This window comes from Cetorhinus maximus, chromosome 3, assembly GCF_964194155.1.
Source record: "Cetorhinus maximus chromosome 3, sCetMax3.hap1.1, whole genome shotgun sequence".
NCBI classification, from domain to species: Eukaryota; Metazoa; Chordata; class Chondrichthyes; order Lamniformes; family Cetorhinidae; genus Cetorhinus; species Cetorhinus maximus.
The window spans coordinates 27,235,720-27,262,030 of NC_135881.1; the positions used below are offsets into that span (position 1 = coordinate 27,235,720).

Below are 26,311 nucleotides of genomic sequence, written 5' to 3' on the forward strand. Positions count from 1 at the left end.
TCCACCTCAATCACTGAGTGAAATTAGCTAATTTCACGTTGACATCTTCAATTGGCTCAGCTGCTTGCTTGATCAATTTTTCGCCATTTGAAAAGCTTAAGTTTGGTTATTATAAATGCAGCCTTATCTCATAGCTGAAAATTAGCAATGTTTTCTGTAATTGCTGTGCTTTTGTAATAATGTCTCTTAAAAAATTTTAGTTCATGTTGATGCTGACTTTCTTGGAGAGTAGCTTGCACTTTTTTTGTGACCTGAGCTTGCATCTCCAGCCCACAAAAGAAATTGACCTGAGCCAATTTTAAAATTCGCCATGCGTGTGCATCATTATAGGTTTTACTGGGTGCTAGTAACTGAATTGAGCTGGAAACTCTATAACATTGCATCTGATGTTTTTAAAGGCTTTAAATGTAATGAGTATTTACTAAAATCCAAACTGGATTTAAGATTATTGTTCCTTTGGAATATGTAAAGGGGGAATGCCTTTTTCGGTTTCTCTCGTCCATTTTAAAAAAATATATTGCAGTTTTGACATGGGTTAGTACCTATAGCACAGTATTTTTCCAAACAATTGTTGCAGTTGAGACTGGTGCTCCAAATAAACATATATGCAAACAATCTGCATAAAAGATATACACAATTCTGGCCATTTCAGTGTTAATTGGTATTGATGTGGTGTATGCTCTCGTTCTAGGACGGAATACAAACCTATTTCTCTTCCCACCTAGCTGTTTAATATTGTTCCAATGCCTGTCTGACAGTGACAACTCATGAGAGTGTATGTGAAATGTCAGCTGAGCCTTGAGCTTGAATCCGTGTTTCCCCATTTGTGGTGTAGTGCACTGAATCTTAGTTGCCAAGCTCTCTTGCCATACTTTAATGGGGATCCACTGGTTACGACTTGATCTTTGCTGAAATCCTTTAAGCATCAAAAGCTGAATTAAAGTACATTCTGAAAGGCTGTCTAAAATTGAGATTCAAGGTCCAGAACAGATGATAGTGTTTAATGGCTACAGTGATTTCTAATCGCTTTGAAATTTAACATCTTTTGTCTTCCCTTCTCTTTTTCTTCCCACCCCCCTCCTGCCCGGTTAGGTGGACAGTATGGCGAAGGCTTCGACTTTGGCTTCACATTCCGCAATCCTGAAGATGTTTTTAGGGAATTCTTTGGAGGCAGGGATCCTTTTGCAGATTTCTTCAGTAAGTAATTTACTAAGTTGAATCTGGGTGCTCTTTTCTCTCTGCATCCCTACAGCAATGGGTAGGATGGCATATGTTGCCCATCCCTTTTTTCCGAGAATGTGATGATGCAACTGAGTGACTTGCTGGGCAACTTCACAGGGCTGTTCGAGTCAACCATGGTAAGGATGGTTGGTTTCCTTCCTTACCGGATAGCTTTTTATTACCAGGTTAAAAACTGAATTGCAATTTGCAAACTCCCAAGGTAGGATTTGAACTGGGTTATTTGTCTAGGCCTCTGCATTACTAGTCCAGTAAAATAACCATTAGTTTTTGTACCCACATCTTTTTTGATGGAAGACATCTTCTAATGCAAGGATTTGTGAAATGTGATGATATGCTAAAGTATGAAATTTCTATACAGTGAGAAGTATTAAGTATAATACTCATTGTCATACCTTGTACATTCCAACTAATGTTCATGTTTAGACAAGAATGCAAAATGCCAAAAATTGATTTGTCAGTTTCATCAGGCACTTGTAAAAACTTGTAATCTTGAAGATCTGTAAATCAAGAATTAAAATTAGCTCTGTGCCTGCTCCAGCTCGTATTATTCCCTCTCTTCCCCTGCTTTGCCTAGGCAAGGAAAATGGGGGAACCGCATGAGGTTGTGTCCCATACCATTGGTAGGTATTGGCACATGGGTGTGAAATTAGTGTTCATGTGTCACCCAGCTCAATCTCCCCTGACATCTGACCGGAGAGATCTGGAGGTTCCTGTCGCTCAGGCAACATTGGAGGGCCTTGGGGGCCTTGTTCTCATTGTTTCTTCATCATAATCCCAAAATATACGCTGCTGACACATGGTCTACAGGATGGTTTCCTGTCTTGTAGCTACTTTCTTTCCCTCATCTCCCTGGTAAAACTTGCATTAATTGTGATGCAATTTTACCCACTTGGGGAATTGGACTGCGCACCATGGGACTAGCCTAATCTACAATTGTATAAGGGTCCTTGTGTAGAGGCTCATAGATGATTACTCTGGTGTAATTTCTTACAATGACCGGATCACTAATGTCTCATTCCTGTGGCTTCTGTGGTTCCAAAAGCATCTTTTATTCTTCAGATGCTGTCTGTCTATTTTGCCTGCTGCATCCAAATATGATTGCCTCAATGTCTCGGTACTGGTTCTCAGTTACCACCTGAAACTTTCTCCAATGAGGGTAGAGACCAACAAATGAGTTAGGGTTCTCATTTAGCATCCAGTTATTAACTGTTACAGGCAAGAGGGGCTTTAATTTAGAACAGCCCTTATTTCTCCCCTCACTACCTGTCTGTAAACAGGTGTTTTTGATTTTTGGTTTCCCCCTTGTAAGTGGTGATGTATTTTCCCCAACCCTTCCGTTTGAGTGGTCCAATTCTCTATTAATAACCTCACTGCAAATTTGAAATAAGGTAAAATAAGAGGGAGTAGTTTATTTTACACACACAAAATGCCAGAAGGGGTTTCGCAACATCCACCTCTTTGCATTCATACAATAAAGGAGGGATAAGGGAAAGAAAGGAGTTCAGGGCAAAGACCACAATTAAAAATAAGACTTATGGTTTTATGCGAGTTCAGAATCAAAGTTTAATGAGTAATTCTTTCGCAGAAGATCAGCGGTGGTGTTGTCCCAAGATGAAGTAGCCATGCAGAGATTGAACCAGTTCTGTAGGCGATAGTACAAAATCTTCCCAGCAGAGTTGGGTTAAATGGGGTCCACTTTTTACCTGGGCAGGGCATGCTTCTGTGTGGCCTGTCAATTGGATGTTAAACAGCAGACTGAAGAGACAACCCAAAAGCTGTATAATTAAAGCAATTCAAACAGGCCATGTGACAGTGGTTTCAGGTCGAGCTGTTCAGTTAACGAGGTCCCTTATTAAAACCCATTGTATTTTGAGCAGGTTACTGCAAAATTATTAGAACAACATTGGAGATGAGTCACAAATAGCTCTGCCGTTATCCATAGCTGGCTGGTGCAGACATCTCGCCTACTATCATTTGTGTTGGTTTGGCTGGAACATTTATACAATGCAGGGGTTATATTCCAGGGGTTTTGTCCATTTTTAAACTGCTCAAACTTCCAGAACCATCACTGTGGTCTGAGGTGGCCATTTTATCACTCCAGCCATTGTCTATTATGAAAAGAACAGAATTTAAACCAGATAATATGGAAGAGAAACAAATTTATTTTAGATTTTTTTTTCTTGCTGCCTCGGCAGGATGTAACTCATGGAGAGTAGCTCGTACTCTGGGATGGAGGAGCCTGGGTGTTCATTAGCCTCAACAGGGGCACAATACCCCAGTCCTTGGGCTGCTCTTTCTTCCTCAACATTTTAGATTTTGATTAATTATTTGTATAATCCTGGAGAATTTTTGGTTATGAGAAATGTGCTACTTCCCTTTTACTCCTAGTAGTGTCAGAGTAGCCATGAATTGCATCCCCAGTCATCACCTCCTTCCTTTGGCAATGTCCATCTGCTGAATTCTTCCTTCAAGGCAGTGTCTGATTTCAAGGGGAAAGCCTCTACCTACTTAGAAGATGTGGATCAGCACCAAACAGCTTCCCCTGCAGGTAGTGGCCAGAGGTCCAATAAAATAAATTTGGACATGTTGCTGTTGTTGAGTATCTAAAAACACTTGACACAGCTGTAGGTAAAGCAAGCAGCAGTTTATCCAATACGAGTATGTATACAGGGGATTGCCTTGAAGGTCATGGCCTGACCCATAGGCCAGTCATCAGCTCCCTGGCCTGACCAAAAGGTCATATTCCACACTACGTCAAATCATTTTTTTTTTACTGCAAACATGTTTAAAACGTGAACCAGCAATTTAGTCAAGCCTGGGTAATTCTACGTTATGGGACTCCATCCCATTCTCTCAGTTCCTTCGCCTCCGTCGCATCTGTTCTGATGACGCTACCTTCAAAAACAGTTCCTCTGACATGTCCTCCTTCTTCCTTAACCGAGGTTTTCCACCCACGGTCGTTGACAGGGCCCTCAACCGTGTCCGGCCCATCTCCCGCGCATCCGCCCTCACGCCTTCTCCTCCCTCCCAGAAACATGATAGGGTCCCCCTTGTCCTCACTTATCACCCCACCAGCCTCCGCATTCAAAGGATCATCCTCCGCCATTTCCGCCAACTCCAGCATGATGCCACCACCAAACACATCTTCCCTTCACCCCCTCTGGCGGCATTCCGTAGGGATCGTTCCCTCTGGGACACCCTGGTCCACTCCTCCATCACCCCCTACTCCTCAACCCCCACCTATGGCACCTCCCCATGCCCACGCAGAAGATGCAACACCTGCCCCTTCACTTCCTCTCTCCTCACCGTCCAAGGGCCCAAACACTCCTTTCAAGTGAAGCAGCATTTCACTTGCATTTCCCCTAACTTAGTCTACTGCATTCGTTGCTCCCAATGCGGTCTCCTCTACATTGGAGAGACCAAACGCAAACTGGGCGACCGCTTTGCAGAACACCTGCGGTCTGTCCGCAAGAAAGACCCAAACCTCCCTGTCGCTTGCCATTTTAACACTCCACCGTGCTCTCTTGCTCACATGTCTGTCCTTGGCTTGCTGCATTGTTCCAGTGAAGCCCAACGCAAACTGGAGGAACAGCACCTCATCTTCCGACTAGGCACTTTACAGCCTTCCGGACTGAATATTGAATTCAACAACTTTAGATCTTAAACTCCCTTCCCCCATCCCCACCCCGTTTCTTCCCCCTCCCTTTTGTTTTTTTCAATAATTTATATAGATTTTTCTTTTCCCACCTATTTCCATTATTTTAAAATCTACAACTAATACCTTGTCAGTCTTTCCACCCCACCCCTACTAGAGCTGTACCTTGAGTGTCCTGCCATCCATTCTTAATTAGCACATTTTCTTAGATAATATCACCACCTTCAACACCTCTTTGATCCTTTTGTCTGTGACATCTTTTGATTATCTGCTCCTATCACTGCTTGCTTGTCCCTACAACCACCCCCCCCTCAACTTCTCTCTCCCCCCCCACCACCTTAAACCAGCTTATATTTCATCCCTCTCCTAACTACACTCAGTTCTGTTGAAGGGTCGTGAGGACTCGAAATGTCGACTCTTTTCTTCTCCACCGATGCTGCCAGACCTGCTGAGTTTTTCCAGGTAATTCTGTTTTTGTTTTTAATTCTACGTTACACCTTCATTGCCATAGGCCTTCCACCCATCTGGTTTGATCCATGAGGGCTTTCTGTTTAAGAATCAGGATTGTTCACAGCACATACCAAGCAGATTGCACAACTGCGGGTAAGGGAACCTCTCATCAGTTTCCTTTTCTGGGTGGCTGCCGCCATGATCCCCGATTGGAAAAGATTCCAGGGTATGCTTCTGCACTCCCAATTTTGCTAATTCATCAGCCCTTTTGTTATATTTCCAGTGAGGCTCTGTTTTGGAGTGGACCTTTGTGTGTATAGTCCTGATCCAGTTTTCCCCTTGTTGCTTCAAGGATAATGTTTAACAATCGTCTTGTGGTCAAGTGTTGCCCACCTTACTTAAATCCCCTACACTCCCAAATTGCCAAATACTCAGTACACAAATTGCAGGTAAACATAGAATCAGAGCATATGGTGTAAGGTGGAGGAGACTCTGTACCATGAGTCACCACGTGCTACTGCTGCCAGTTCAACCTGTTGGGTGCTCATGGGTGGGAAATTTCAAAGCCAACTCTACCCCTGTATTGGGGTCATAGATTCCACACCCTGTCCATCTTTTTCCCTCAGCAACTGAGCTGAAGCCATCCATGTATATATCCCTCTCCTCTGTGTGAGTTCCACTCTTTAGTCTCATATCTGTTTCCAAGCTCCCTCGACTGAACATGTATGGGGCTCCCCTTCTACCTTCATTTCCTTAGTTGTCACCCTTCCACAGTCATGTTTGTGGGAAGCAAACACTCCCTTACTTTTATAACGCACATCCTGGAACTCTGGCCCTTTATCCCATAACTCTTCCAGATCGTGTTCCCCTCCACAGAAGGAATACATTTCATCTTTCATTCCCGATGTCACACACACTCACCTCGCTTACTTCCTCTGCTTCACCATCAGTTATTACCCATGTCTAATATGTTGTGTGCTAACATCAATCTGATCTCAACACACCTGCTCCAAGTTGATTTTCTTTTGAGGAATATATGAACAAAGAGTAGGCCATTTGGTGCCTTGAGCCTGCTCCTCCATTTAATAAGATCATGGCTGATCTGATAGTAACCTCAAATATGCATCCTGCCTAACCTATCACCCCCTTGCTTACCAAGAATCTATCCACCTATGCCTTAAAAATATTCAGACTCTGCTTCCACCGCCTTTTTAGGAAGAGAGCTCCAAAAACTCCGACCCTTTGAGTGAAAAAATTTCACCTCATCGCTGTTTTAAATGGGTGACTCCTTATTTTTACACAGTAACCCCTAGTTTTAGATTCTCACATGAGGAAACATGCTCTCCACATCCACCCTGTCAAGACTCCTCAGGATCTTATGTTTCAATCAAGTCGCCTCCTTCTCTTCTAAACTTCAGTTACAAGCATATCCTGGCCAACCTTTCCGCATAAGACAAGCTGCCCCTTTCAGGTATTAGTCTGGTAAAACTTCTTTGAACTTATTACTCTGGTAAACCACCTTCCCATTCAGTCTTAAGTTAACATGGACATTTAGATACCACCCCAGCCTGTTAATGCCCAGTAAATCTTTTCATACAAGTAGGGCCCTGCTCAACTAAGATGAGTGCACTGTGTCCGGGGTGCCTACCTGTCTCCACTAAGTAGTATCCTTTTTCCCTGCACCCAGGCATTGACAAAGTTGCCCCATTCATCATACATAATCAGGCTGGGTGCGGCCCCACATTTGGAATTCTGCATGTTTTTTGGTAACTATGTACGATCCCTGATACTGCCACCTTGTGGAGTGCCCTTACTAATGTTTCCATCATGTTATCCTCAAAGGATCACTTGGACAGGGACTTCCCCTATGCTTCCTTCTTTGTATTTTTGCACTCAGGCAAAATGCCCAACTTTCCTGCAGTTCTAACACTTATTACCTCCTTGAGGCTAAGGGTCTTTCCCTTCCTGATTCCATTGCTTACCCCAAGAGTCTTCCTTAGGGAGCCCTTTTCCTTGGGGAAAAATTACCTTTTTGTCTTCCCTGCTTCCCAGCACCTCTCTCCCTCAGAGTGACCTTCTAACCCTTAAATGCGAGAGTTATCCTCAACACTTCCTGCTCAGTTTGATCCCTATTTGGGTCATACTAGGCACTGAACTGGGTCTTGAATGGAAGATTTTTTGCTAGCAGCATAGGCAGCCCAATCCAGGTCCCAAAGACGTGACTTAATTTGGTAATTGTCAACCATGCACCACCCCTGACCCCCGTGCAAAGGCCAGCCCCAGATCCTCCAGGTGTTCTCTCAATGATGATGGCTCATATGAAACTGGAGAAGCACTTGTTTGAGCAACTGTGGCTCAGTTCATAGCACCCTCACCTTTGAATCAGAGGGTTGTGGATTCACGTCCCACTCCCGGAAACCAAGAACTGTGATTGTACTCGAAAGAGTTGCAATCTGTGACTGTTGATAACTCGAAAGAGTTTAAAGTACAATTGAGATCCCCTATACAAACAATTAGGTGACATGATGAGGGGTACCCCAAAGTTGCCCGAAGAGGCTCCCCATCAAGTCCATCTCTATCCAAGTCCACACTTGGCTCCATTCATAAAAGGTTTGTGAATGCTTCTGGGGGTTCACCTGGATTCTGTTTCATATTGCTCTGAGTCTCCCCCAGTAGACCCTAGAGCCCACAAAATTGCATTCCTTATGACCCCCAAAGTCCCTTCCCTTCTCCAAACTGTTCTTTATATATCTCTGGCTTCAGGGCTGCTGAAGATAAGGCAACTTTGGGATACCCCTCACCATGTCAGCTAATTGTTTGTAATGGGGATCTCAATTGTACCCTAAGATGCACTGGCTCTGTTGCTCAAACAAGTACTTCTCCGGTTTCATGAGCCATCATCGTTGAGAGAACACCTGGCGGATCTGGGGCTGGGCTTTGCGGGAGGGGTAGGGTGTGGTGCATGGTTGACAATTACCAAACTGAGTCACGTCTTTGGAACCTGGATTTTCCAGTCCCATCAAACTAAAACTGCTCTTTGTCATACTCTGCTGTTTCTTCAGTTCCTCTACCTGGACTTGACAGCGCTGGTGACTCGGACCCATATGACTCCTTTCACAAAACCCTAAATACATCTTTCTCATCTCCTACCTCCCTTTCAGTCTTTTTTGCTCTTGTCAGCATACTTACATTTTTCTTTCAAATATATTTTTGTTTACATTCTGTCAACTGTGTTTGAAACATTAATTCAGTACACTGGTGTTTCGTGCTATTACACCACGATTTCTCTCTCCTCCTGTGGTTGCCTTTATAAGGTGGTTCATTACAGCATCCCTATCACTGGCCACCTTTTGTAGCTCTGGCTCTTCTGACTCCAATTGCTTTATCCTTTCCTCCTGATGCTGCATTGAGCCAAGTATGCTATAAACCATATGACTTTCATTACCGCTGCTTCACAAGTAAGCTCATCATCCACTCTGCTGCCTTCACTGGGTTTTCTCTCCAGGTTATTTCTTTGATCCAAAGTTTTAAACACTTGATTTCCCTATTAGATACTTACTAAGTCAATTCGCCATGGTCTTAACCTCAGATTTACCCTGTTCCTTTAGCCCATTGTGTCAATTTACTTAGTCTCCTGGCTGAAGTTTGAAAAGTTAACACCAGAGATTGAGAAGCACAGCTGACATAACTTCACCACAAATCCAACAACTTAATTGCCAAAAACTTGAATCATTCCGTATTAAAACAATTACCCCCTCCAACCTAGTTAGTCAGATTAAGTCGATTGGAGATCGATTGGATCCAATCTGACTTGGTCCAAAGTGCTTCAAGGACAACGATGACTTTTGATGGTGTCGCTGCTGGCAGTCTGAGTTCTTAGCCTGATTTTTATACTTAGGCTGCATGGCAACTGTTTTTGTGCTCAATCCTCTGAGCCACTCAAATGGCAGCCTTTGGTTTCTGGAGTGCATGGTACCATGTTCCAAGAATTATCAACTCATTTCCTCAACAAATCTTAATATATTTTTAGAATTGTTTTTGACATGACATTCAAGATTTTAGACATGGAATTGTAATTGGTTAACTTTAATTCTTAAAATTCAGGAAGATTTTCAGCATCTGATTAATCTTTTGAGTTGAAACTCCTAATAAGTACAAGCAGACCATTTGATCCAGTTGGTATGTGCTGGATAGAAATTTTCCACTTGACTGCGTTAGGTGGGAAATTGGGAAATCTTGGACTTTGTCTCCCCCCACCCCAACCAAAATAAGTATATTTTTGTTAACTGTTAAATTGGTATATTATTTTGACCTTAACTTCGTAAATTGAAATATCTGCAGTGTCTTGGTCTACAGGATAATTGAAAGCCGAACTTTTTTATTGCCTCTTGGCATTTATGAATACGGTTCTTCAATTTCATTTAAAGTTTCGCACTAAATTTACCTATTTTCCCTTGATTCATTCTTGCTAAGGAGTGAAAAGCACTTGTGCAGGTTGCCAGTAGAAGAAATTAATTCCATGCTTCCCAGGCCCTATTTGAATTTTGAGCCTCATGAGTTCTCTATGATAGGGCTTTGTTTCATCCTCATCTGGAAAGACCTGACATCCATGGCCCTTCCATCCCCTCGGCCCCCGCCACCAAACTATTACAAAGGTATCACGTCCTTTCTGGAAGTCTGTTCCATGTATTGATCACTGTTTGTTCTCTTGCTCATTCAAATGATGTCAAATGATCTGCAGCAATGGCATCTGTTCTAGCTCTTCCATCATTACTTGTGGATCTAGGTTCTAGGCTAACGCTTAAGTATAGTACTGAGGGAGTTGTGCATTGACAGATGCCACCTTGGATGAGATGTTAAACTAAGAGGGTCTGTCCCCTCAAGTGGATGTAGAAGTTCCTATGGCAGGAGAGTTCAGTTGCTCTAGCTAACATTTATTCCTCAACCAACATGAGTGCTTGTTCAACATCTTCAATGAGCTGCAATTTCCTCCAGCTAAACAATTGTTGGCAACAAGAACTGGAAGCTATCCTCAAGATGCAATTTGACCAGAGCATACCTTGATCACAAACTCCTCTTAAATTTTATTCCACCCTGTCAGTTATGTAATCAAACTTTGTTGCTCAGTTTTGGCCAAACATATTAAGTGTTAATGTTGATGTTACAGGCTTGATGTTTGCTGTTCCAGCTTTCATGGGGAGGAGTTGGGATTTGCTGGGACTGTTTGGGTGAACTGGTGTACTTTATGCTTCTGTTTAAATTGTTTTCTGTATACCTCAAGATTTGTAAAATGTTACAATGATGTCTCTTGAATTTAGGTATCTTACTCCAAGTATGATTTAATCAAATTTTGTGTTTTTTGGAACAGTGGATGATCCCTTTGAGGATTTCTTTGGAAATCGACGAGGTAGACGAGGGGTTGAAAGAAGCAGGGGTGGCGGAGGGTCATTCTTTTCTCCTTTTGGTGGATTTCCTGCATTTGATCCTGGTAAGTATTAATCAACAAATAAATGGATAAACACATAGTAGAATATAATGTATTTCTTGATTATGGAGGATATCAATACCTGAAACTGCTCCAGTATTTGGGACTACCAATTTTAACATTGAAAGACGACCAGGTATATTTTAAATGATTGAGGGGCATGGATAGGGAGCAGCTATTCCTCTTAGTTGAAGGGTCAGTCACAAGGGGGCATAAGTTCAAGGTGAGGGGCAGGAGGTTTAGGGGGGATGTGAGGAAAAACTTTTTTACCCAGAGGGTGGTGACGGTCTGGAATGCACTTCCTGGGAGGGTGGTGGAGGCGGGTTGCCTCACATCCTTTAAAAAGTACCTGGATGAGCACTTGGCACGTCATAACATTCAAGGCTATGGGCCAAGTGCTGGTAAATGGGATTAGGTAGGTCAGGTGTTTCTCACATGTCAGTGCAGACTTGATGGGCCGAAGGGCCTCTTCTGCACTGTGATTCTGTGAAATGGTATTACGATCCTTGGCCAGCCCCTGGGACATGGGGGAGATCTGGTTAGGGACCAATAACGTTCTGTTTGAAGTAGATAAAGGTTGAGATTCAAGATGCCTGCTTCTGGAATAAAGCCACAAGATTCCACAGGTTTTGAACAAACAAAAACAGACTTTACTATACAGGTTCAAAGATAAAACAATTTACAATATGTATCTTATTCTCCAACATTCAGGGTAGGTATGAGGTATATGTGAATTAACAGACGAACCATGGTTGAACACACTTTACTACGAAGTAAATGACAGTTGCAACCAAGACTGAGTCCATTAATTTCTCAAAGACCCACCCAGACGTCAGTGAACACCAAGTCAAACAATCTTGTTGAAACTCTATCTCACGAGGGATTCCAAGCTTTACCTTCAAAGATCTCTCTTTGGAATTCTCTCTCTCTCCCGCTCGGATGGCTTTAACAGTGGCCCACCTCACAGGGTTTCAGTCTTTCCTTCCGAGATGCCTTCTCCCTGGATTCCCCAGTACACACAACACTAGCTTAGAAGCACACTTTCAGATCCCTGGCTGTGCCAAGCAGAATACCACTGCTCCAAAGCGGGTATCTTTGTCCCAACGTTCCTCTTAACTTAGTCTGCTCCCTGCAGCTCTTTTTTTTAACTTGGGCCTATTTCTGTCCCTTTCGTCTTTGTGAAACTTGTTGGCTGGCAGACTGCCTCCGGAAGCGTTGTTCACTGACCCTTGAACTGATTTGTTGACCTATCAAAACACTCCCAGAGGGTCCCACCCTTGTTACTAATGCAACCAGGCATTGGAACATCCTGTACCTTAAAAATTACAACTTCCACAGACCAATTGAGCACCCAGGGATACCAAGATCAATGATTTTCATGACAATGATACAAAAGTAAAATAACTGCAGATACTGGAAATCTCAAATAAAAACAATGCTGGAAATACTCATGTCTGGCAGCACCTGTGGAAAGAAACAACATTTCTGGTTTGTGACTTTCCAGGATTTCTGTTTTTATTTTAAATGGCGCTTTTGGAGAGTAAATAAACATTTTCATTGTATGTTTCAATTTGCAGTGTATTTTTCTTTTTGGTCTTTTTCTTGCAAGATGTTCTGGCTAAAACTCATTCCCAACGCCTACAAACACCAATATGACTTAATCTATCTCTATTTCTTAACATTTTGGTTAAGGATTGCAGCTTTTGCCGAATATTAAACCAGTAAAAACCCTGGGATCCATATTGTGATTTGCTTGCTGACCTGCTTACTGCCTCCCCCTCACTCAGTGCCCTGCTGCCTCACTATATTTACAGGTGGTGAGTGAAGTGGCCAAGGATTGGGAGCAGGGCAAACAGCTGGGTGATGAGCATTTCAATGGGTGCACAACGATGTCAATGGCATTGTACATGTGCCTGTGGACGAAGTGGGTGTCAACTTCTTGTTCCACGTGCACAACAATGACATCAGCAGCACTGACTTCCTGTTCCAGTGTGGTGGCAGGAGATGGTGAATGTATGCAGATATAATTGAGAGGTTGTGATGGATACTGACTTCAATTTCCACTTGTCCTAAAAATGTTCCAAGTATTTTAGCTGCTTGTTCATCCAATCATTTATTCTTTACATGCTTAGGTGATTGGAATTGCAACTTGCCCTGGATCAGAGTTTTTAAATGTTGCAACCTAAACCTTTTCTTAACTTGGCATATTCATTTTATTCAAGACCTCAAAATAACTCAGTGCCACTTAAACAGTTGCCCTTTGTCAAAAAGGAACTTTGCCTCTATCAGGACCAGCAATTCTGCAGTCACCTGAGCCTGAACACCCTTGAGATTAATCTTGTGGTTTTAGTTTGTCATTTGATTCAAATTTTTCTTTAAAATAAATCCTGCCCTTGCAGCGCTAGAATGCAGTAAATTTGCTAATTTAAGCAATCTTGACCTTCTGATAGTCAGTATGGAATAAACCGTCTTCTTGCTGCTCCTGTGGACTGAATTTTACAAGGTGCACACAACAACTTTGATGGATTAGGATTTCAGCTCTTGAGCTGGCAACAGTATGGTTATTGCTGAAAGAGCAGACATTTTTTGACTAAATGTTTCATCTCGTGCTAGTCAGGACAATTCGCGAGAAAATACCAATGTCAGGGGAAGCAACATATTTATACTGTATGAGATGAGTTCTGATTTGTCGGTTAGTGGATTCTGGTAGAGGTGTTGCCATGGTGAATGCATCAGTTAATTGTGACTGACAGTTAACTGCCAAGTATTGTTCGAAATTTAAACCAGGCAGCTTGACTCTGGTCAAGACATTGCCCTGGAGAATAAGTCAGCGAATGGTTGTCACTTATTTTGTTCAGCTGAAACAGGCGCAATGTGTGTACATGTTCTTTCTGTCTGCAAAGGATGGGCCCTATGTATTAATATATGTAGCTTCCTGTACACACATGTCACACCTGTGAGCCTGACTGACTCTTAAATTGGCTGTCAGTGTAATTCTTTCGACAATATTTGCTAAATAACCCTCAGTGTGCTAAGAATTGCGTTGTCCAACTTTGATTAAAGTATACAAGATCCTGAAAGGCCTTGACAATGTGGATGTTGAAAGGATGTTTCTTCTTGTGGGTGAGTCCAGAACACGAGGCAGTGTTTTAAAATTAGGAGTCACCCTTTTAGGACAGAGATGAGGAGAAATTATTTCTGAGGGATGAGTGACTTTGGAATTCTCTGCCTCAGAAGGTGGAGGCAGGACCATTGAATATTTTTAAGGCAGAGGTAGATAGATTCTTGTTAGGCAAGGGAATCAAAGGTTATCGGGGGTAGATAGAAATGTGGAAATCAACACAAGATGATCAGCCATAATCTTATTGAATGGTGGAGCAGGCTCGAGGGGCCTGTTCCTATTTATGTTCTTATTGCCCTCCTGGGTGATGGAGGTTGCAGGTTTGCGAGATACTGACAAAGAAACCTTGGCAAGTTATAACAGTGCATCTTGCAGCTGCTGTGAGCTGGCAATGGCCAGGGTGCTAATTAAGCAGGCTCTGGTCTGGATGATGCTAAGCTTTGAGTGTTTTGAACTGCACTTATTCAGGCAAGTGTGGAATAACTCATCAGAGTCCTGTTTTCTGCATTGTAGATAGTGGAAAAGTTTTGGAGAGTCAGGTGGTCAGCTCAAGCCTGAATGTTATCCAGGTCTCACTGAATGCAGGCATAGGCTTCTAAGTTATGAGTTGTGAATGGAACTGAACACTGCAATCGTCAACAAATATTCCCACTTATGACCTTATGATGAACATGGTCATTTGGTGAAGTAGCTGAAATGGTTTGGCCAAGGACCATGTCCAGCAAAACCCCTACAGTGATGTCCTTTGACTGAGATGTTTGGCTTCCAATGACTTGAGTATAACTCCAGCTAGTGGAGTTTGCCCCACTGCGATTCCTATTGACTTCAATTTTACTGGAGCTGCTTGATGCCATGCTCTAGCAAATGGCTCTTTGATGAAGAGGCCAGCCATCTCTCCTTACTTCAGGAATTCGGCTCTTTCTCCATGTTTGGATTAAGTATGCGATGAGTCTAGAGATGAGTAGTATTGGCAGAACCCAAATTGAACATTGGTGAGCAGGTTATCAATGAGCCAGTGCTCCATACTTTGAGTAAGAGTTGGTGATAATTGGTCAGATCGTATTTGTCCTGTTTTTGTCAGGGATACCTGAGAAGGTTTCCACTTGTCATGCAGATTTCAACATTTTGTAGATGAATTGCAACAGTTTGGCTCAAGGCATGACTAGTCCTGGAGCACAAGCCTCTGGTACTACAACCAGGATGTTATTGAGACTTGTAGGCTTTACTATATGTATGCTCAGCCATCACTTTATCTCTTGATGTGAATATAATTGTCTGAGGACTGGCTTTATAAAGGGACCTTGGAGACAGATGGATCATTTGCTCTTCACTTCTGGCTGAAGCTAGTTGCAAATACTTCAGCTTTGCCTTTTGTGCTCAAATAGTAGGCTCTACCATCATTGAGGAAAGCGGGCTGTACATTGAGATCCTTCCTCCCATTAGTTTAATTGTCCACCATTCATGACTGTATGTGGCAGGACTACTGAGCTTTGATCCTTTGGTTGAGAGATCGCTTAGTTTTGTTTACAGCATACTGATTCTGCTATTTAGAATGTAGTCCTGCTTGGTAGCTTCATGTTGGCACCTCCCTTTTTGGGTATGCTTGCTGTGGCATGTATCCTGGTGTGCTCAACACATTGAATCAGTATTGGCCTGCTAGCTTGAGGGCAGTGGTAGACTGAAGGATGTGCTGGGCCATAAGCTTGCAAATTCTGCATCTGATGGCCCACTGTCTCATGAATGTCTAGTTTTGAGTTCTTGCTTCTGAATCTGCCCCATTTAGCATAGTGGTAATGCCACACATGATGGACGTAATTACCTCGAGTGAAGGCAGAACTTTATCAAAGACAAGGCTGTCACTCCTATCAATGGATGTCATGGACAGATGCATTTGCAACACTTAGATTAGAGAGGACAATGTCAAGTAGGTTTTTCTCCATGTTGGTTCTCACCATCTGCCACAGGCTTTGCCTGGCAGCTATATCCTCCAGGGCTCAGTCAGCTCACTTAGCAGTTATGCTACAAAGTCACTCTTGGTGATTGACATTGATGTGACCCACTCTGAGTGCAATCTATGCCTTTGCTATCCCCAGTGTTGCTCAGCATGGAGTATTGATTCATCAGTTGAGGAAAAGCAGTAGCTGGCAATCATCAGGTTTCTTTGCTCCTGTTTGACCTGATGCTGAGAGACAACATGGAGTCCAAATTCAATATTGAGGACTTCCAGGGCCACGCAAGTCTGTATGCCACTGGTGGAACACTGCATTACCAGGAATGGTGACAAGGTGTTTGGGACATGGGCTGAAAGGTATGATTCTGTGATTTTTGCCTGTCTGGCTGTTGCTTGAGTAGTCTGGACATCTAACCCCATCTGCTGAAATGGGGATAGAAGTCCCCAGATGATGTTGAGGGTGACTTTGCAGAGTTGACTGAACTGGGTGTGCCTGTTGTCATATACAAATCCAATGCCTGGATTGATGCTGAGTGATTTGTTAGTTGTATTATGCTTTCTATGGTAGCTATTTTGAAAGAATTGAGTGGCTTGCTAGGCCAATTCAGAGAGCATTTGAGTCTACACATTTCTCTTGGTATGGTACCATGTATACCACAGACCAAGGAAGGATATCGACTTTCCTTCCCTTGGGACATAGTGTACCAGATGGGGTTTTATTGCAATCTGGTAGTTTCATGGCCGTCATTACTGACACCAGTTTTTTATTCCAGATTTATCTAATCAACTAAACTCACTTGATTGTTTCACACTTCGTTGTGAATTTGGGTTACATTTTCTATTGGATGATTCTAGTAGATATTGAGAACTAGGTGAATAATAGTGTGGAATGGAACTTGTATTAAATTAAGTTGTTTTGAAATTAGCATTATATAAACATGTACTCATTGTTTGTTTCTATAGGTTTTACTTCATTCAGTTCATTTGGTAATCTTGGAACAGCATCATTCTCCTCTTCTTCATTTGGAGGTGGTGGAATGGGTAACTTTCGATCGGTATCGACATCTACCAAGTTTGTTAATGGCAGGAAAATCACCACTAAGAGGTATTTCAAAAATGGGCTTGAGGATTCAAGATAGAAAGATTTTCTCGTTCTGTGAGCTGGCTAACTGGGTTTAAAAATTTTATAATTCAGTGAACCTGTAAATCCTTCGCCTTCTGATGTTGGAATATATTTTATGATTGGAGTCAAAGCTAAAGTGGGGTATTCAGCTCATCAGGCTTGCCCCATTATCATATATGATTATTCTGTTGTAACTTCTCTTTCACCACGTTTTGGAAAAGCTACTTAAAATTGTCCTGGCTATTTTTCTTTCAGAATAGCCATTTGCAACGTATCAATCTTTCAAATGCATTTTTGAAGTTTGACCACATACAGCTTTTTAATTTTCAGGATTGTAGAAAACGGCCAAGAAAGAGTGGAAGTAGAGGAAGATGGTCAATTAAAATCTTTAACAATAAATGGTAAGGAGCAGCTACTACGATTGGATAACAAGTAACTATTCCCTCATATTTAACAAATGAAAATGGATGAGCACTCATGGGTGAAAAGATTTTTGAGTATCCTGGAAGGAACTTTGCATTATGCGTTACATTGTTTAGTTCAAAATAGTTTTGCTGCTTGTTATGGCACCAATAATCCAATGATGTTTATGCCATACTTGGAGTTTACTTTGACGGGACCACAGAATAGGACCATCTGGTATTGATTTTTTTGAGTTGTCTTTTTGTATTATGAATTTATTGATGCACTTTCTTGTGTAACCATTTTCATTGAGCATTTATCTTTTGAATCTAGAGATTATTCCACTCTAATCCAAATTTTTCTAGTTAAATGCGAATTAGCTTCTAACTTGCAGGAGGATTTAATGTGTTAAAATTTTTCTAACTCTTTTGTACTTGCTAGTAAATATAATTAAGAATATTTAATGACATAGTTTGCATTTTTTTGCTTGAAATTGCATCTTTTTGTGGTTTAGTTTTGCATGTATGCCACTTAAGTGATATTTTGGGAACTGTTGGTGTTTATGCTGTTAAAACCTGATCACTCAACGTAATATGTTGATGCTGGCCGAATTAAAACTTTATTTGTTAACAAATGACGTGAAAAGAAATGTTTGTGGCACAACCATTAAAAGGGCATGGAAAAATATATTGCGTCTGTGGTGATTTGAAGTTAATTTGCAATCTTGCACATTTTATTTGTAATTGTCTTACTAGCATTAAATGCTTGCTTATCACTTAATGCAATGGAAAACGTGCTGTGCAGAGTACAATTGCTGCTGCTTTTTCTTAAAAACCTACAGAAGTACTAAATTATCATGGATTAAAGAGTCGTTGCCAGTTAGACTAGTTTTTCCAATGATTGAGGCTTTTACTTTGTCAAAAAATCAAATGTTTCATTGGGGCAAAAGGATACAAATTATTTTCATTCAATTGCTCAATATTAAGCTACCATATTAAGTTTAATGTTGACAGTGAACTTCTTATGGCTTTCTGGGAAATATTTGCACAATCTTAGAAGCAACCTTTGGGAGATGATTTCAGGGGACTTTATGAACTTATGGCCAGTAATTTTGAAACAAATTCTTGTACAATTCTAGTGCTGGGATGTCAATTTTGAGACCATGAGCAAAAATGTATACTCTGGTTTTATATGTACACAGGTTTTATACCTGTCATGTTTGTATTGGAGTAGACATTTCTGTAACCATGGCTAATAAATTCAGTGCTGTTGAACAGTACAAACATATACAAAGGCAAATGGAAAATGCTACTTTCGATAGTTGTTTCCTTGGAAAAGCAATAAAGTGGATCTTTTTTTAAAAAAATTACCATTTTGGGGTGGGGGGGGAGCGGAGAACTTTGAATTTCCGCTCCTGAGGCCTGAAGGCAATTAAAAATCCAATCTCTCAGATTATGACTTGGCTGTGTTACCCAGCATCCCAAATATCTTTTCATATGCAGTGATATTTCTTATCCAGGATTTTGTCCTGATTCCCTTTTTGGTGCTTGTGGCAATTCTGCATCCACGACATTGAATTAGCAACCTATTCCAAACGTCAACTCTCAAAAGAGAGCCCCCTGACATCTAAGGTTTTGTTCAGCTGTGTGCACGTCCTTGTTCTAACTTGAGCTAATCCTAAAAATTTCCCACCTAAATCTATTCTAGTCCATTATCAATCAAGTACTTCAATCACGTTTCCCTGAAATCTGCTTTTCTAGAACGGAAGACAATCTAAATAGCAGTAGGCCGGTCAATCTCTTGAGCCTGTTCCACTATTCACTTAGATTCTGGCTGATCTGTATCTTAACTCTCTAACTCTATCTTTGATTCACCTTGGTTCAATAACCCTTAACTTGCCAAACATCAATCTTGCTTTTGAAATTGCCAGTTGACTAGCACGTCAATGTAGTTGCACGTGGGAGGAACGTGACTCCTGAGCTGCCTAGCTTAAATGTTATGCTCCTTGTTCCAGCTTTCGCCCAAAAGGAAATAGCTTCTCTATTTACCTAATCAGGATATTCTTCTGCAGGAGGGTGAACAGCCACAGGTTGTGGTCCACATTGGCACCAATGACATAGATAGGAAGTTGAATGAGGTCCTCAAAGTGGATTTTAGGGAGTTAAAGAAATTAAAAAGCAGGACCTCAAAAGCAGTAATCTCAGAATTACTCACTGTGCCACATGCTAGTGAGCATAGGGAATAGGAAGATTGAGCACTTGAACATGTGATTGGAAAATTGGTGTACAAGGGAGGGCAACAGATTTGAGGTATTGGGGCTGGTTTTAGGGGTAGGTGGAACCTGTACCTAATGGATGGGTTGCACCTTAGGACCATCCTTGCAGGGATTTGCTAGTGCTGTTGGGGAGGGTTTAAACTAGATTGGCAGAGGAATGGGAACCTGAGGGGGAGCTCAGATTGGAAGGAAGCAAAACTGGTAACAAGTAGTAGAAAAGTAGTGAGCAAACTTAAGCAGATGAAACAAAAGCAATCACCAAATAGGATTAGAATATGGAATAATGTTAAAAAGGCAAAGGTAAGGTCACTATCTGAATGCATGCAGCATTTGCAACAAGATAAATGATTTGAAAGTGCAAATAGAGATAAATGGGTATGATTTAATTGCCATTAGAGATGTGGTTACATGGTGATCAAAGGAAGTGGCTTATAAAATTTCCAAAAAAGTGGTAAGCCTGAGGACTGCAAGGATTTGGAATCTGGCAAAGGATGACCAAAAAACTGAAGGAAAATATGAATGCAAGCAAGGGGTAACATAAAGGCTTCTTTAGGTATGTGAAAAGGAGGGTTAGCAAGGACAAATGTGGGTCTGTTACAGGCGGACACAGAAGAATTTATAATAGGAAACGATGGCGAAACTAAATAATCACTTTGTTTGGCTTCACTGAGGAAAATACAAAAAACCCCTCAAATACTAGGGAACCAAGGGACTCGTGAAAATGAAGATCTGAAAGAAATTAGTACTAATAAAGAGGTAGTACTCAAAATTAATTGGATTGATGTTGATAAATCCCCTGGACCAGAATAGCTACACCCCAGAGTATTGAAGGAGGTGGCTAGAGGGATAGTGGCTATGGATTGAGAATTGATTAACAGACAAAGCAGAGAGTAGGAATAAATGGGTCCTCTTTCAAAATTCTGGAAAGTAGCAAATATAACCCTACTATTTAAGAAGGGAGAGAGAGAAAAAAACTGAACTACAGACCTGTTTGACGTCAGTACTGGGGAAAATGTAAGAATCTATTATAAAAAATATGTTAACTAGCCACCTGGAAAATAATACAATTGGGCAGAGTCAACATAGATTTATGAAAGGGCAATCCTGTTTGACAAACATTTTGGAGTTTTTTTGAGGATGTTACCTGTAGCATCGATTGAGAACCAGTGGATATGGTGTATTTGGATTTTCAGAAGGTGTTTGATAAGGTCCCACGCAGGAGGGTAGTAAACAAAATGACCCCTATCCCAATCTATGGCTCTGGATTGAGAATTGGTTAACAGACAAAGCAGAGAGTTGAAATAAATGGATTATTCACACGATGGCAGACTGTTAGTGGTGGGATATCAGTGCTTGGGCCACAGCTGTTCACAATCTAAATGATATGGATGTGGAGACCAAATGTAATTAAGTTTGCCAATGACACAAAACTAGGTGAGAATGTGAGTTGTGAGGAGGATGCAAGGAGGCTTCAAAGGGATTTGACAGGCTAAGTGAAGGAGCAATAACATGGCAGATGGAATATAACGTGAATGAGTGTGAAGTTATCCATTTTGGCAGAAAACAAAGGCAGAGTATTTCTTAAATGGCAAGAGGTTGTGAAGTGTTGGTGTCTAAAGGGACATAGGTGCCTTTGTTCATGTGTCACTAAAAGCTAGCATGCAGATGCAGCAAGAAATTAGGAAGGCAAATGGTATGTTGGCCTTGGTGAGACTGCATCTGGTATATTGTGTACAGTTTTGATCTCCTTATTGAAGGATGGATGTATTTGCTACAGAGAATGCAATGGTGGTTCAGACGAATCCCTGGGATGGCAGGATTGTCTTATGAGGAGAGATTGAGGAAACTGGGTCTGTATTCTTTTGAGTTTTGAAGAATGAGAGGTGATCTCATTGAAACTTACAAAATTCTTATAGGGTGTGACAGGGTAGATGTGGAGATGTTTCTCTTGGCTGAGTCTAGAACTAGGGAATACAGTCTCAGAATAAGGGGCAGACCATTTAAGACTGCGATGAGGAGGAATTTCTTAACTCGTGATGGTGAACCTTTGGAATTTTCTACCCCAGAGGGCTGTTGAAACTCAATCATTGAGCATGTTTAAGAAATCTATAGATTTCTGGATGCCAATTACATTGAGTGATATGGGGGTAGAGGGGGGAAAAATGGCATATGATGCAGATGATCAGCCATCTGTTTGAATGGCAGAGCAGACTCCACAGGCCGAATTGCCTACTCTTTCCTATGTTCTTATCAACAAACTTATATAGCACCTTTTAAAGTACCTGGGGCGTTTTGTGTTACAGCAGCATTATAAAACAGTAACCTCAAGCCACAAGTACTAGGTCAGATGAGTAAAAACTTGGTTAGAGGTAGATTTTACAGTGGCAATGGAGGAATGTGAAATTGAGGTGTAAGGAGGGTATTCCAGAACTTGTGGCCTGGGCAACTGAAGGCACAGCCACCAATGGTAGAGTGATTTTAAAATCCAGAATGCAAGAGGCTGGAATTAGATGAGTGCAGATATCTTGGGAGACTGTGGGACTGGAGGAGGTTCGGATAGGGATATGCGAGGCTGTGGAGGGATTTGAAAATGAGGATGCAAATTTTAAAATCAAGATGTTGCTTCACAAGGAGCCAGTGCAAATCAGTAAGCATGGGTGTTAAGTGAATGGGACTTGGTGAAAGTTAAGACACAGGCAGCAGAGTTTTGGATGATCTCAAGTTTACAGAGGATAGAATTACCATTTTTGAGATCAGTACATATTGTGAAGAATAATGGCCCTAACTGTTCCCTGCAGCAGTCCACTATCACTAATTACAGTCCCTTGTCTACAATCAACTTTCTGTCCAACCCAGGGTCTGACCTAATCCACAGGATTCTCGCTTGTGTAACAGTTGACTGTGAGGCACCTTAACAAAAAACCTTTTTTTTTTTTTTTGGAGGTCCAAACATATGCAGTGTCTACTGGAATATCTTCATCCATGAGCCTGGTAATCTCAAGTCAACCAGGTTGGTAAGGCGTGACTCTTCCAGAAGCCATATTGCATACCCGTAGTAACTGCTTTGACAAGGTGGTTGTAAAGGATATCCCTGATGATTCCTTCCAGCACCTTTTTCTACAAGTGTCAAACTAATGGGCCTATGACTTTAAAAAGTGTAGGAAGTCAAAATTGTGAAAAAAAAGATCAGTACAACATTAGTTCCCTCAAGTCATCAGGACTGATCCCTAATTCCATGAGAAACTCTGGAGTGGTGCCATGCTGCCTTTCACCCCACCTGATTCCTAAATGACTGGTAGCAATAATAAAATCTTCAGTTATCCACAACCTACCTTTCCAATATCTTAGATGAAAGCAAAAAACTGTGGATACTGGAAATCCAAAACAAAAATAAAAATACCTGGAAAAACTCAGCAGGTCTGGCAGCATCTGCGGAGGGGAACACAGTTAACGTTTCGAGTCTGTATGATTCTTCAACAGAACTAAGTAAAAATAGAAAAGAGGTGAAATATAAGCTTATATTTCACCACTTTCCAATATCTTGTTGCTCTGATAATTTGAGAATAAAGATAGTTACTATGCTTGAGAGTTTTATTCAGAAAATATTTGTGCTCCAATCTGATTAAGCTTTGTACATGACTCATTTGTAACTTTGGCACGATTTAACCATGTACCCTTTTTCGAATTTTGAGAAATACCAATTTTTGCATTGAATGGTTTTAAATTGTTTTTTATACAGTATTACCATCTCTGCCTAGTACGATTAATCAATGGTCTCAATTTAACCTGTCTGTCATTTTTTTATTCGTTCGTGGGATGTGGGCATTGCTGGCTAGGCCAGCATTTATTGCCCATCCCTAATTGTCCTTGTTCAGAGGGCATTTAAGAGTCGACCACATTACTGTGGGTCTGGAGTCGCATGTAGGCCAGACCAGGTAAGGACAGCAGATTTCCTTCCCTAAAGGACATTAGTGAACCAGATGAGTTTTGTACAAATTTAGACCTTTTGAAATCTTTGGACTGGCATTGGATTTTTATACACAGGTGTAGACGCTCCAATGCATGGAGGTGTAATACTGCATCAAGGTCATTAATAAAAGGCTAAATTAAACACTTAGTTACCCCATGACTCCTCATTAACCTGCCATGCTAGAAAACAGTAAGTTGTCATCTTGTTAACATGTTACTGTAGCAAACAATAATTTGTCAATCTTGCACATAATTGCCTGGATATTTAAGATTTTAGTCTATGTAGATAGAAATGGTACAGTAAAAGTACTGTACTTAAATATTTTAATTGACTGTTTCACGCCACTTTCTTCACTAATGTCTTCCTTGCCTCACGGCATTTTTGTGTTCGTTCTTGCATTTGTGGGAATTGAGCTTAGGTGAGGCTATTGGTCTTAAAGTTAGCCACCTATCCATAGGGAATGTACTAATTTTAGAATTAAAATCCTACTCTGGAAGAACTTGCCATGGGATTGAACGAATGCTTTGTCCATGTTCAAAGTTGGTGTTTTAGCTGGTGATATTTCAATGCACATGCATATCGAATTATACTCCAGAGCTGGACACTAAGCATGCAGACAACCACCAGTGGTGACCACTGTTTAAAAGCAAAACAAAAACAAAAATACCTGGAAAAACTCAGCAGGTCTAGCAGCATCTGTGGAGAGGAGCACAGTTAACGTTAACTGTGCTCCTCTCCGCAGATGCTGCCAGACCTGCTGAGTTTTTGCAGGTATTTTTGTTTTTGTTTTGGTTTTCCAGCATCCGCAGTTTTTTGCTTTTATCTTACTGTTTAGAAGCATGTCACTTTACCCTTCACTGCAGAATAAATGTTACATATAGTTAGTGATCCCTTTCCCGAGTGACATTTTTCTGTTCACTGTGCTTGCAAGTTGCCAAAATGAGCTGTAAGAATAATTGGAGCATAATTTGAATTTATGACGTCTTCCAAGTTCTTCTTAGAAGATGGAAGTGTGTTCTATATGGGGAAATAAGAATAAGGATCATGCCTGTTGATCCTGTGGGGAAAAATTGCTCGAGTTTGTTTTTGATCTTCCTTACTCTTTCATATGTAGGGGGCCTTCCCAACCCCACCTGATTCCCTAACCTGCCCAATTGGCACCAAAGAGCCATTTGCAACAGGAAAAGATGTTGATGCCATTTATCAGAGATGTAACATCTATGACATTCTAGCAATAGTTTCTTCAATTTTTAAACATTCCGCTTCATTTTACTTGTGTTATGATCTCCATTGCAACAACTTTTTAAAAAGAAAATCGAACTTCTGGTAAATAGCTGAAAGGATGACACAAGTTTAAATTTTAAGACTTTTACTACAGGTCATGTATCCTTTATAAATCTGAAAACTGAACACATCCAAAAACTGCACTTTTTTTGAACCTCATTGACCTTTAGTGCTGGATGAACCTTACTTGAGCCTACACAATCCTCGCCAACACAAACCTTGCAGACTGCAACTGACCTTTAGCGCGGTAAGTCCCTGACCATGCAGACTTGAACCTCACTGACTGCACTGGACCTTTGCCACAGGAAGTCTAGTTGTTTGTCTGCACATCTTGTAGATGGCGCCATGGGTTGGAACTTAATACAGGTACCCTGTATTTGTTGTTCAGTGATGCACCTTATTTGTCTAACCATTTTATTTACTTTAGACTACAGCTAGCCTAGGCTTAGGCTATTGTAATGTAAGTAGGCCTAGTCCTATGTGCGGTATCTGAAAATCGAAATTATCTGAAATCCAAAAAGCAATTGCCCTAAGGATTTCTGATAATGGATACTTGACGTGTATAATGAACAAACCAACAACACCGTTGACTAAACAGCATTTCACTTGGCAACTTACACTTTGAAATGCAGAACAGAGCTTTTCTGTTATTTTAACACCAAAAATCCTAATTGACAGTTATACTTTACAATTCTTTAAGTAGACATTAAATTCTCCAGAAACGAGTCCAAAGTGATTCTTAGCTCCCTAACATTTACTCTTGTTCTTTCGCAGCCTGATAACTTTTAACTTTAGAACTGTCCTCCGTGGTGAGGATTTTTCTGGAGATTCTCTTTAGCTCAAGCTAGGCAAATCTTCTGGCCTCATTTTAAATCCCTTTTAATTTGGTCTTCTCAATGTGAATTCTGTATTCCTGCACAATGAACTGTGGAGACTTGCTGTCTCTCTGCTTTTGTGCTCTCATGCTTCAGGAATATCTTGGGGGAGCCCTATAATCTGATTCTACAATGGGTTCCTATGCACCCTTCCCCTCGAAGCCCATCTCCATGGCAATGTGAATCACATGTCCCTGGTATCCAGGTTGACATAGGAACAGGAGACGGCCCTTGGGCTCCTTTAGCCCCTGCTATTCAATGCCATTTTCCCACTATCCCTATATCCCTTAATGCCTTTTAATATCTCAAAATATGCCAATCTCTGCCTTGAACATACTCAATGACTGAGCCTCCACAGCTCTCTGGGTAGAGAATTACAAAGATTGACCACTCTGAAGAAATTCCTCCTCATCTTGGGCCTAAATGAGTACCTTATTCTGAGGCCATGCCCCCCACCCAGGTGGAACATCCTGCATCC

The 26,311-nt window shown here is 41.3% G+C and overlaps 1 protein-coding gene across 7 annotated transcripts in view; it reads left to right on the top strand.

Moving 5' to 3' along the window:
* The window catches only part of dnajb6b (DnaJ heat shock protein family (Hsp40) member B6b), a 167,005-nt gene that overhangs the window by 35,177 nt on the left and 105,517 nt on the right, over positions 1 to 26,311 (top strand). For 5 of the 7 annotated variants that reach the window (XM_078537164.1, XM_078537171.1, XM_078537179.1 and 2 more), the window contains 4 exons: positions 1,093 to 1,197; positions 10,716 to 10,835; positions 16,868 to 17,009; positions 17,358 to 17,428. In XM_078537164.1, coding sequence (XP_078393290.1) covers positions 1,093 to 1,197; positions 10,716 to 10,835; positions 16,868 to 17,009; positions 17,358 to 17,428 — 438 coding nt within the window. Of the gene's footprint in view, positions 1 to 1,092; positions 1,198 to 10,715; positions 10,836 to 16,867; positions 17,010 to 17,357; positions 18,117 to 26,311 lie in introns of those variants that run through there. The other 2 variants (XM_078537192.1, XM_078537197.1) reach the window with 1 other exon arrangement.